The sequence below is a fragment of the Scophthalmus maximus genome, chromosome 4, assembly GCF_022379125.1.
Source record: "Scophthalmus maximus strain ysfricsl-2021 chromosome 4, ASM2237912v1, whole genome shotgun sequence".
NCBI lineage: Eukaryota > Metazoa > Chordata > Actinopteri > Pleuronectiformes > Scophthalmidae > Scophthalmus > Scophthalmus maximus.
In genome coordinates, this window is record NC_061518.1 from 1,941,845 (window position 1) to 1,955,000 (window position 13,156).

The 13,156-nt window shown below is 43.4% G+C and overlaps 1 protein-coding gene across 4 annotated transcripts in view; it reads right to left on the minus strand.

Moving 5' to 3' along the window:
• Window positions 1-1,205: 1,205 nt before the first annotated feature.
• Window positions 1,206-13,156, minus strand: part of pacsin3 (protein kinase C and casein kinase substrate in neurons 3) — a 32,447-nt gene continuing 20,496 nt past the window's right edge. For 3 of the 4 annotated variants that reach the window (XM_035629334.2, XM_035629333.2, XM_035629335.2), the window contains 5 exons: window positions 12,801-12,976; window positions 11,532-11,652; window positions 7,401-7,543; window positions 6,536-6,717; window positions 1,206-2,920 (listed from right to left, as the gene is read on the minus strand). In XM_035629334.2, coding sequence (XP_035485227.1) covers window positions 2,805-2,920; window positions 6,536-6,717; window positions 7,401-7,543; window positions 11,532-11,652; window positions 12,801-12,976 — 738 coding nt within the window. In that variant the 3' untranslated portion in view covers window positions 1,206-2,804. The remainder of the gene's footprint in view (window positions 2,921-6,535; window positions 6,718-7,400; window positions 7,544-11,531; window positions 11,653-12,800; window positions 12,977-13,156) is intronic. The other variant, XM_035629336.2, reaches the window with a different exon arrangement.

Genomic DNA, 13,156 nt, shown 5'->3' on the forward strand with positions numbered 1-13,156 from the left:
TAGTTGTTTTCTTCATAAAATGTTGATCGTGTTTCCTCAAAACTCAGAGATGATATTTTGTTTTGTCCACACACCAAAGATATCTAGACTGTCACAGAGGAGCAAGGAAACCACAACATATTCACATTTAATAAGCAGAAATCAAAGAATTTTTACTTTTTTTTCTTCATAAAAACTACATGACCGATAAATTGATTGTTCAAATATTTGGCGATTCATTTACTAATCAATTCACTGTTGCAGCTCAAATAATATCCATGAGAAAGTTCCTCTGGGATCGTTCACATCAGCTGTCAAACTCGAACGATTGTCGAACAATCCTACACAAAATGTTCTAGTTTTTGTAGAAGAATTCGCCCCAAATGTCATATTTGTTTGTTTACACTAAAACCGTCAAAGACATTTTTACCGTCCCGACTCGAACTGATCGCAGCTTCACATTATTAGCAGTAGCAGGTTTCTGGTCCTTTTTTTTATTTGTACAGTGGCTGAAAAATAAACTATACCCCCTCAGTAAGAATATTAAAATGACCATCGGCACTAAAATTGAATGACTCTTGCCCTGAATGGGTTCAGTAGTTTTTGTGTAATTCTGCTAACAAAGAGGTAACCGAGGTTGAACTGAAACCGTGGATTTGGAGAATCACTTAACTATTGAAAACAGATGACTATCATTTAATCATATAGTGTGGATCACTTATTGCATATTCAAAGTGTAGTAGGTACGATCTAAGTACAACAGCCCGACATTAAATTTAATATTTGTAATTTATCTTTTTGGCTTTATTCGACTTGAATGGTCTCTTTGAGATCTACGGCATATTTCTGTGTCAAAAGTCACAATTGACATTTGACACACAATTGCAGAACAATTATGAAAAACACAAAGTAAAAAGAAAAAAACTAAAGGCAGAAATTCTTTTTTTTAAAAGAGGACAGGAAAAAACTGGAAGGAGGAGGAGAAAAAAATCGTCCAAAAGAACTGATCAAAAGATGCAGATTGAGTTTTGAATGTTCTCATTTTCATAATTTTCAGCTTCCACCTGCTGATTTTTGATAAACCTGTAACGTTGACTTGTTCATCTTCTGTACAAATGATTCAACCGCTAGAACCTCCGACTTCCCGGAGATATAACTTGACACTTGACAACACGCAGGCCGTCGCTGTGTGTTGGTTACGACATGAGAACAAAAAGAACAAAGTCTTCCGGGTGTAGAAAGCTCTTTATTGTCGCTTTCCCGCTTTATAATCTGTACAGGATTTTTGGAGAAGAAAAAAAGAAAGAAGCAAAAGCATCAAAAAGGAACAGCAGCGTAAATTAATTTCTCTATTATCTTTTTCTTATTATTTTGGACGCCTACATAGAAATACTCATAATCAGCGGAGCAGAGGAGGCTCACACACAAACAAGAACATGAACATGAACGTGAACATGAACGTGAACATGAACATGAACATGAACGTGAACATGAACATGAACATGAACGTGAACATGAACATGAACATGAACGTGAACATGAACATGAACATGAACATGAACATGCAAAAACCCCAAAACCATTTTCACTTATTTTACACATCTGAGGTTGGAGCTTGAGCAACAAACCACCGTCCACACATCTACCAGTCACTTCTCTCTCCCCGATTCAGTGGGTCCAGTTAAAACAGAGCTAAAGTAAAGAGGAAAACAAATTAGAACGTCTCTCATTTGACTGGAAAAATGCTATTCTTGAAAAAAAAAATAATAATAATAATCAGTCATCGTCCGACGTGATAGTAACGTACGGCTATCGCATGAAGAGATGATCGACGAAGGAAAGAAAGGAAGTGAGTTCAGTGTGACACCCAAAAGGAAAAATGAAATCTATAAAATAAAATAAACATGTCGTCGTCAAGCCAAAGGGGGCGTGGCGTCGTCGTCGGGCACACGGATGCAGTTCCTCGGTTGGACAGCAGGGCGGCGACGCGATGAAGAGGAGGCGATGAAAAAAATAAAAAATAAAATCCCAGATCCAAGAAAAGTCAAAGACCAATTTGAAATCTACCGAAAAAGTCTGAACTTCTAATTGTTGTTTTTTTTTTAACTCCACAAAAATGTTATTTCACTTCTGCCGATCAGTTGATTTAACGATGAAAATACTAAAGTTTAAACATGAAATATGTTTTATTTTTCACTTTCCTGTCGAGAGTCAGCTGTGAAAATCGATGCCGCTCTCGTACCGACTTCATCCTTTTGTTTTACACGTCAGTTGTTGAAAAGCCTCCGAGGTTCAGGTCGGCAGGTTGAGAGCCGGGCTGACCGTCTCGAGCCACGAGCGGCGTCGGTTCTCTCACCGCGCCTGGAAAAGAAAGTGAATAAGCATTTCTCTTTGAAAAGAGAAGAAAGTTGTGTCGTCGCTCTTCGCTCGGCTCCGCCGCACTAGATGTGGATTTCAGCAACTGATGAATAAATGACGGCAGCGAGCGGGGGAAAAAGAAAACAAATCCAGAACTCGTCAGATATCGATGGGTGACCTCACAGAACCTGCGTCCGTGTTTCTCTTCGGTCGGGTTCGTGCTTTCAGACCGGCGGAGATGTTTTTCTCTTCGCTCTTCAATCTTCTGTCAAACGGCGAAGTCAAGGACTTTTCCCGCCGACCGATTTTCAAAAGCGAAGCTCAAAGAAAAGAAAAAGGGAACTCTGATGAGTTTTACAGTCAAGTTACCACAGAGGGCACGTCTACGTGTTCTGATTGGTCCTGGCATCGTGCGTGCAGTTGTACCATTGGCCGACGGGCCAGAAAAAGAGGGCGGGGGCGGGACATCAGGACGCGACGGCCTGGACGTAGTTGGCGGGGTAGAGGCCGACCTTGCCGCCGCTCAGCCGCCCTTTACACCAGCCCTGCTCGTCCTCCTCGCCGAGCTTCAGCAGCTCCTCGCCTGCAGGGACGGGGAAGGACAAGTCAGTTCTACTGTCGGACGTGTCAAAATAAAAGCGCGGCAAAGTGCGAGGAAGCATTCGAGACGTTGGTCGTGCGGGCGAAACTGGCACGAGAGGATTTAATTTAGACTGAGCTTCCTTATTAATACGTCTGACAGGAAGAGAACGTGTTCAAACTTCTCCATCGTCTCTGACCGGAGGCTCAGAAAAACACAAACATGTTCAGTTTACGATCATAAAAGTACGAAAACAAGAAAATATTCACATTTGAGAAGCTGGTTCCAATTAATTTTGACAAAAAAAACCCAACTTTAACTAGAAGACTATTCGTTAAATTACTGCCGATAATAATTATCCATCAAGTCCCATCAGGTCCCACCAGGTCCCATCAGGTCCCATCAGGTCCCATCAGGATCCATCAAGTCCCATCAGGTCCCATCAGGATCCATCAGGTCCCATCAGGTCCCAGCAGGATCCATCAAGTCCCATCAGGTCCCACCAGGTCCCATCAGGATCCATCAAGTCCCATCAGGAGCCATCAGGATCCATCAGGTCCCACCAGGTCCCATCAGGTCCCACCAGGTCCCATCAGGATCCATCAAGTCTCAGCAGGACCCATCAGGTCCCATCAGGATCCATCAAGTCCCATCAGGAGCCATCAGGTCCCATCAGGATCCATCAAGTCCCATCAGGTCCCATCAGGTCCCATCAGGATCCATCAGGTCCCATCAGGTCCCAGCAGGATCCATCAAGTCCCATCAGGTCCCACCAGGTCCCATCAGGATCCATCAAGTCTCAGCAGGACCCATCAGGTCCCATCAGGATCCATCAAGTCCCATCAGGAGCCATCAGGTCCCATCAGGATCCATCAAGTCCCATCAGGTCCCATCAGGTCCCATCAGGATCCATCAGGTCCCATCAGGTCCCACCAGGAGCCATCAAGTCCCATCAGGTCCCATCAGGTCCCATCAGGATCCATCAAGTCCCATCAGGTCCCATCAGGTCCCACCAGGAGCCATCAGGTCCCATCAGGTCCCACCAGGAGCCATCAAGTCCCATCCGGTCTCATCAGGTCCCACCAGGAGCCATCAGGTCCCATCAGGTCCCACCAGGAGCCATCTGGTCTCATCAGGTCCCACCAGGAGCCATCAGGTCCCACCAGGAGCCATCAGGTCTCATCAGGTCCCACCAGGAGCCATCAGGTCCCATCAGGTCCCATCAGGTCCCAGCAGGAGCCATCCGGTCTCATCAGGTTCCCGTCAGGTCAATCAATCCGATTTTAAATCAGGATTGATCTTGAAGATGTCACCGTAGAGAGATTGTGACATTCTATGACATTTACGCTCCTAATGCAGATTCACGCAACGTTCACACTCCTGCAGAAAATAACTGCGGACTAGACGTCTGTGCTGATTGGCCGAATGATGTCCCTCCTCGTGTGTCATGTATATCGGAAAAAACAATTCAACGTGTGCTGGCGTTTTCAGGAAGAAACCACGACGCCGGTCGACACTGAGCTTCATTGTATTTCCCCCGAATTTCCTTAAATGAAGCAGAAGCATCAGAATCGACTGTGCACAAAGAGAAAGTGTCCACAACACTCACACAACAAGTCACTGAGAGGATTAAACTGTAGATTAAACTGTACGACTGTGAAACACTCTCCGTTCTAATGACCTTCACTCATCAAACACCTTGACCTTCACAAACTGAAGCCTCTCATCTCATTCTGTGCTTTCATTTCTGTTCATCGCTTCCTGTCATGCAGTCGACTTAACGTGACTTACCTGATTTAGTGATATGAATCAGATTGTTCTATGATCATCCCTGTAAATTTAGGATGAAACACACTTTTAATCTTTAATCTTTAATATTCAGACGGACGTCAGGACCTCCAGTGGGTCGGGAAAATAAAACCAGTCGGAAAAAAACGGTTTTATTCCCAAAAAGAACGCGACGAGTTAATGATTTAATGAAGCTCAGTTTTTTTTTCTTCCATTTTCAACTGCAAATGAAAACTGGAAAAATCAAAAATGATTCCATCGACCTTCTGTTTGATATAAAATCGCCCCTGGAGACGCTTTTATTTCCAAACAGAACTGGAACGAGGATGAAGCCGCTCGAGCTTCACATCCGTCACATCTGTCACACATCTGTCACACATCTGTCACACATCTGTCATGCAGTGAAGCGTGAACACACAGTTCTCGTGTCATCAGCTGTTCTACGTGTGAATCTGCTGCAGTGACGATCCGACTCCAGTCACACAAATGAGACTAAGCATAAGCTTCTGTGACTCAGGCGGAATCATCACTGCAAAACACTGATCCACGAGCTTACAGCAGGCGACCGGGGTGAAGTGTGTGTGTGTGTGTGTGTGTGTGTGTGTGTGTGTTTAACGGGCGTGGTCCTCGTTGTACTGCAGAGACTTACTCAATGATCGTTAATCATCAGAACTCATGACTGGAACAATGTGTTTGACATGAGTGTGTGTGTGTGTGTGTGTGTGTGTGTGTGTGTGTGTGTGTGTGTTTGTGTGTGTGTGTGTGTGTGCTTGTGTGTGTGTGTGTGTGTGTTTGTGTGTGTGGGTGTGTGTGTGTGTGAAGACGAGGCATCACAGGTGACTGAAAATGAAAACTGTTTTTTCATTAAATATAAACTCATGCGATCTTAAATTGATCGAAGCTGTTATTTCATAAAAATGTGCAAACTGGCTGCAGAGTTGACATAAAGGAGGATGTGAGGCTGAATTGTCTTAAATAATAAGACACAGTAAATATCTCTGTGGTGGAGTTTGGTTTAGTTTGATGAACAAACTACTTTGTAAATTAGAAATCTGATTAGTTAAAAGAGATTATCAAGATAACACGTGACATGTCATTGAATACTAACCTGTAATATCTGCACTTGCTTCTGGCTCCGTTGTTCATAAAGTTGAATTACTCGGATCATTTTTCTCAAATGTTGCTTTTCATGATGTTTGAATGATCTCGTTATGTCCACGTGAAATGTTCTCATATGGGACTCGTCACATTTTCTGTATAAAACTGTACAAGTGTTTTTGTGGTATGGAAATTATGAATCTCTTTCTTTTGCTCGTCCTGATTTAAATAAACTCAGATTAGCGTTGGTGTTTACTTTCTGTCGACCTTGAGAGGAAGATGACAACGATGGGACTCCAACAGGTCATTTAATTGACATCATTTGGTCCAGATTATGATAATAGGGTTTAAAAAATAACTAACGTTTTCACAAAACCGAAAAACTTCAACTCTCTTGACTCGGTGTCAGCTGACATGAACCCCTCCCGTCTGTGACCTTCTCTTCTCTTTATTAATTCCAAAAATCAACAAGTCTAACATTACCAAGTTACTGTAAGTGTGTACACTTACAGTAAATATTAGAGTTATCTTTCACTCAAAGCTCAGAGGTTCAAACCTTCACTGACGGGATGTGTTGACCTTTCAGTGTTTTTTGATTGATAAGACATCATTTTTTTTGAAAACCTACATACTACATTTTTTTTTTTTTTGCACATTTTCTGAAACAACAATCATTGTTGGCTCCTCCCCCCGTGATGCCTCCCATCATTAAGCATTAGTAAGGGTTAATACCTGCTTTAAAGCTGAGCTCATCGGCCTCCTGGCCCATGTAATCATAGAGCGCTCGGACTCGCACCCCCTCTACCTGCTCCTCCTCCTCCTCCTCGTCCTCCTCGTCCTCCCCCACGCCGTTCTCCGCCAGCACCTTCTTAGGACTTTCCTCGTCGCTCCAGTCCGATGAGTAATCTTTCGTCCTGAGAGAGGAGAGCGAGGTTTTTCTATTAGAAGCGCTTGAGAACAAAACAACAACACGGCAGCTGTTTGTTGGTCTGTGCAAAGATTCTGACTGTGACCGTGAGTCTACAGCAAATTGGGTTCAAGTGAAAAACGCGTCTGGTTCATGTAGAAACTACACAAGTCTTAAAGTTCTGAAGATCAGGTGAGGTGAACCACAAGGCTCTATACTGGGCCCGGCTTCGTTTGATCTCTTTCTATAATGAATGTAGGAAAGCAAGGAATCACGTTCATGGCGCTATGAAAACAAACAGCAGACGGATTTACGGTTGTACACCTGACAATGAAAAATCTCTTTGTAACTTCCACGTACACGTATTTCACGTACGATCATTTCAATGTGCCAGATCAGAAAAGTTTCTGGATCTCAAAAAAGCACAATTGTGAAAATGCATCAAAGAAACTTTCGGACTGATTAAACTCAGTAAATGCAGTGTGTGGTTTCAGTGGCTGAATCTGGTAACACACACACACACACACACACACACACGCGCTGAGTCAGGCTTCTAGCTCATAATTAGTGTGTTTTTCACAGGATGTTAACTCCTCAGGGTGACAACAACAAACTAAACTACATGTTGCCTCTTTCTCCCACACACACAAACACACACACACACACACACACACACGTCCTCCGTCCTACCTGCCGGTGTCCAGCGTGATGGGACTCGGCGGGACGGCGTCTCCGCCCGAGGACACGATGTTGGTGAGCGTGACCACGTTCTCCTCGGACTGTCCACCTCGCTCCTTCCTGCTGATGGAGCGACTCGCCTCCGGAGACCACTCCTGCACACAACACACACACAATTTTAAATGTATAAATCATTTGTTTCCGTTTTTTTGAGTTTGTGCGTCAGGTTTTATCAAATCTATAATTTAAAGTCAAAATAATTGAAACAACACTAAGCAACGTTCACAAGGAAGAAATAACAAATTAACGGTTGTGTTCCGATCAATAAGACCCTCCCTTCAAAGACTTACCAGGTTTATGATGAGTTATATCTGATTATTAACTTTATGAATCGTCTATAATCTGAAGCGAGGGGCTTTGAAGCAACACACAAGTGGCGGAACTGACGTTTCATTTTCATGACAGATTAATCCGCTGTTTAGTTTATAAAGTGTCAGAAAAGAGTGAAAAATGTCCAAAATCACCAGATGATTGATTTAGAATGAGACTAAAGAAACTGGTGAATATTCAAACTTTGAATCAAGAGTCCTGGCTTTTGATTTCTGTTATAATTTTTTTTACACATGATTGATGAATTAACAAAATTGTCTTCATTGTATTAATAAACTTAATCTGACTATATATAATATATTATTTATCTATACTGTATTTATTTTTGACGTCTGTTTGTAAAAGAGTTGCGCAGTCGGATTTTTAAATTCTGTGAAACTGTGACAAGGATCTAATATTCCATTGAGAGGATTTACAGTCCAGTGGTTTAACTTTCAATTTTCTGTCTCAAAAATCATAATACTATGACATATTTCAACTAAATATCTGATGAATGCAACTGAAACTAAAACAAAAGGATCTAATTGGTTAAACACAAGAAAAACTAAAACACTGGCACAAATATATTTTTTTCATAAAAACGCACACACACAGACACACACACACACACACACACACACACACACACACACACACACTGGCCATAATAACAGGCTGCTGACAGAGGTACAGTAGGTGGCGGTGGATACAGTTACTGGTGTTTACCGTCACAGAACAAACTCCACACTGTCGCTGCTGCAGGAGGTGTGTGTGTGTGTGTGTGTGTGTGTGTGTGTGAACTTAATGTCCCCGCAGGTATAGAATCAACACCACGTACACACAGTACAGTAAAGGATTTCACTGGATTTCCTCCACAAGTGATGACACTTTTAGTCAAAAAGCCTCAGACATGTTCCGGTTTGTCGTGAGAAACATGAAGGAGTGTAGTCGACAGAGTCCTCACGAGTACAGAAAGACCAAGCCGTGTGGGGGGCCGGGACAACGCTCTTCTGTTCGGCGGCGCGGTGGGAACGCCGGGAGATTCCTCGGAGGACAGAGGAGATTCATTTTCTTTCTTCCTAACATCTCTCTCCCTCTCTGTCTGTCTGTCTCCATTAATATTTAAGTTTTGAAAACTCTGAATAATGTTCACTTTGTCTTTTCGGCAGAGATGCTCACTCCTTACTACGCTGAAAAACTTTATCTTCCATGCAAAAGTTTGACCTCATTAATATGCACATCTTCTGCAGCAGCGCAGAAGTGAATCTACTCAGATCAGATTCCACGCGATCATACATCACGACAGATCATATCCAACCCGCGTGTCTGAACGTTTTTAGCCGACTATCTGGTGAACCAGTTTGTTTTCGTTGCCGCTTCATCCGGTTCAAACTTCCACTTGAAAAAGGAGGAAACGTTGAGGAGTTCACGCGATTTCTGATCAAATCTACGTTTCCTCTTGAACACGCTCTAAAATTCCTTTCTTGGTGCCGTGGCTGTCAATTTAATATCTTCTATGCTTCGATATAATATTTACATTATATATATATATATATATGTATATATATTATTGCCATTTATATATTTCATTATGTTTAATAGTTTATTCCAACAAGGACGTGATGTTTTTATTGCTGATTGTTTCTTGAGTCCGTCCGATGATGCTTGGTAATTTCTATTTGCTTCTATGATACAGCACATTTCTCCATAGTGGCACTAATAAAAGGATGAACTCGTCATATCATATCAACTGTATATATCCTTCTGTCATGAAGGTTTGCTGTAGCAACAGAAAGGTTTTCCCATTTCCATTTCCCATACTGCGTAGATATTGTTTATAAATTAGCTGGGCATTTTTTTGAGGAAAATATTTCCCTAGTGTCATGAAGTCGTTCTGTTGGAACCGATTCAGAGGAGTTGGTTTCTGGAGGATGTTTGTTTGTTTGTTTGTTTGTTTGTTTGCGCTGCAGTGATATCGTGGAACAGGTGAATGTGTGCGTTAAAATCCCGACGTACTTTCTGTCCTGCGTCGCTTTTAAAACACAACATTCTGCCTCTTTACTGCTTTCAGACTAAAAGCAGCGGGAAGATCTTTTTCTTCAGGATCGTTCAGACGTGACGAGCTGCTCCGCACTCGTTTCACACGGACACACCTTCAACCTGAAGAGTGATCTTATTTCATCCACCAACAAGTGGAGCTGGAAACGGACTCTCTGTGGGCCAGTTACTGCATCTCTGAGTATGACGTGTCACAAGTCCTTTGTCCCATTTTAAATGTGACACGCGCACACACACACACACACACACACACACACACACACAGTGTGTAGCTGCCACAAATCAAAGTGGAGGGCGGGACGCAGGAATCCAGATGATTACATCTCTATCGTGTCTCGACAGCCGGGTCTGCACATCTTTGTTCACAGACTGATTCTCTCCCTGTGACTCAGGAACAGAGAGCGAGGAGGGTTTGGAAATACCAGAGTGTGACTGATCGCCATCATCATCATCATCATCATCATCGTCTTCATCATCATCATCATCATCGTCTTCATCATCATCATCATCCTCCCTGGACCGGAACAAAGAAGAAAAAAAAATCCTCCACAGAAAACCAAAGGCGTTTTTTTCTGAGGAAGAGCTGAATCTATTTTTCACTTCGGTGTTGGACGACGTTGCGATTATGAAACTATTAATTCACACTTTTCAGACACGGACGGAAGCAGAGAGACGTTCAACGAGCCACCGACACGGACGGCGTGTCACCGATGCGTCTCTTGTGTTTCTGTTGTCAGGTCACTGAGTGATGAGCGGCTGCTGCTGTTGTCTCTCTGAAGCAGGAAGTGAGGTCACGGGCGGCGTCTGACAAAATCAAATGAACACGCGAAGCGTATAGAGAGAGTCATATTGTGTTCCATCTGTGTGAAATGTTTAAAGGTCCAGGAATAATTAGCATCTCACGTAAAGATAAACAAGATTAAAAAAAAAATATTCTGACGTCCTAGTTCAGCTAATGTTTATTATAATATTATTAATTATAGTAACGTAGGAATACTACTGCATATCCAAGCAACAACACTTCTGACCAGATGGAGGCGCCGATGAACAGATTCAGTGTTGGTGAAGAATCTGACAGAAAGAACTAAAGAGAACAGAGAGTGGTTTTCCATCAGTGTGAATAGCAGTTTGACGTGGGTGTGTGTGTGTGTGTGTGTGTGCGAGTGTGCGTGTGTGTGTGTGTGTTCTTCAGTTTTTCTTCCTCCCAGAATCTGTTGCTTGTATTTTTTCATATCTGTAAATATTTGTTTGTCCTGACTGGAACCGACTGCAGTGGAACAAAATCTGTGGATTCCCATCAACCACTGAACAAACCGGTGTGTGTGTGTGTGTGTGTGTGTGTGTGTGTGTGTATTCCAACATTCCTGACCCCACTCAGAGCTCTCAGTCACACAACAAGGCTTTCACTGGAAACCTGATAAATATTCAGATTCTCTCACACACACACGCACACACACACACACACACACACACACACACACACACACACACACACACACACACACACACACACACACACACACACACACACACACACACACACACACACTCCATTTCAGTTCAGCCTTGGGATTGTTTATGTAACTCCATTCATTCTTGATTAAAAACTAGAGAACTGTGCAGGACTGTAGTGGCTGTTTTGATGTGTGTGTGTGTGTGTGTGTGCGTGTGGGTGCGTGTGCGTGCGTGCGTGTGGGTGCGTGCGCGTCCACACACCTCAAACTGTGGCCAGTTCATGCTCATGCCCGGCCCGTGCGTGTTCCTCCACCATCTGAGATCCTCGGTGTCGTTGGCTGCCCGGATGGTTTGACCCAGATCCTGGTACAGAACCCTGAACCTGTGGGACACAGAGGACTGTCAATCATCACCTCTACTACACCATCATCCACCTCCTACAACCCTCCCCCATACCAACAAACGGGAAGAGACACTTGAAGGAGCCACCGCCCCTGAACGCCCCCGTGCACAGTAATAATAGAGTCCGTGAACTACAGTGTGTGTGTGTGTGTGTGAGAGGCCGAGGTACAGTCACAGCTGGAGGGCAGGTGGCCTCTCATTAGGGGGGGGGGGGGGTCAGGAACCTGCACATCATGGCTTTGACTTTTTTAAAAGAAGAAAAAAAAGCATCTAAATAAAGCCACTGCAGAACTTTGTCTCAGAAAGGTCACGAGTGTGTATCACATGATCGACAAGCGAAGAATTTAACTTTCAAATGCGTAATTTATTTACCAAATATTTATTTTTTACATTTATTTCTTATCGTACGTGTTCTAATCATTGGGTGACGAGCCATTCTGTCTATTTAAAAAAATGTTTTTCCGACTTTGAACGACTTCTTACACAAGAACTCCCCGGAAGCCCAGATGTCCCAGTTTTTCACCAGCACTTGAACGCAGCATATATTTACATATCCTTTTTCAGAGCTGACCGCAGAAAAGAGTCTCAAAAATCTATAAACACACACACACACACACACACACACACACACACACACACACACACACACACACACACACACACACACAATACATGAAAACAAAGAATGTCACTAATATCTTCAATCTGGATGTAAAATATTAATATTTATTCAGTTTGTGATGGGTGCGTTTGTAAATCACGCGTTTGCGAGAACTCAAAGCTACGCACAAATCGTTGTTCGCATTAGTAACTCTTATCTCCCACTTCCTGCATCATGTGATGCACAATTTCTCTCCATAAAAAACTCTGAATATTTGCCCAAAAACTTTTTGGGGACCTTTCCCAATCATGGTTGCCACGGCAACCGTGGCCTGTTCAAACAGAATGGATAGGTCAATAGTTAATGGACAACGGCGAGTTGAGTTTTCTATTAACTGCTGTGTACATACACACATGTTCACAAACCTGCATGCCTCCGTCCTGAGTCACGGCTCGTCAATCATCTTAACCCCCGCCCCCCTCTTTTATCTGTGTGTGTGTGTGTGTGTGTGTGTGTGTGTGTCGTACCCCTCTTTGGCCGACAGGTCGAGGTGCGTGTGGATGTCCAGCAGGACGTCCTTGAAGAAGCGCAGCCTCTTGCGCTCGGCCTCCTGCGTGAGGTCGAACACCTGCTCCATGTCCTCCATGTAGCGAGGGTTGCAGCGGTTCAGCTCCTCCAGGGCCTTCTGGTAGCCCTCCTTCGCCTGGCACACACACACACACACACACACACACACACACACACACACACACACACTGAGGTCACACACTGAGGTCACACGCTCAGGTCACACACTACTTCTACTGATTTTTTTTGCAGAAAAATTGAGAAACATAACTGTGACATTAAACTAAAGGACTGGACGCTGCTCTTCTAAAGAGAC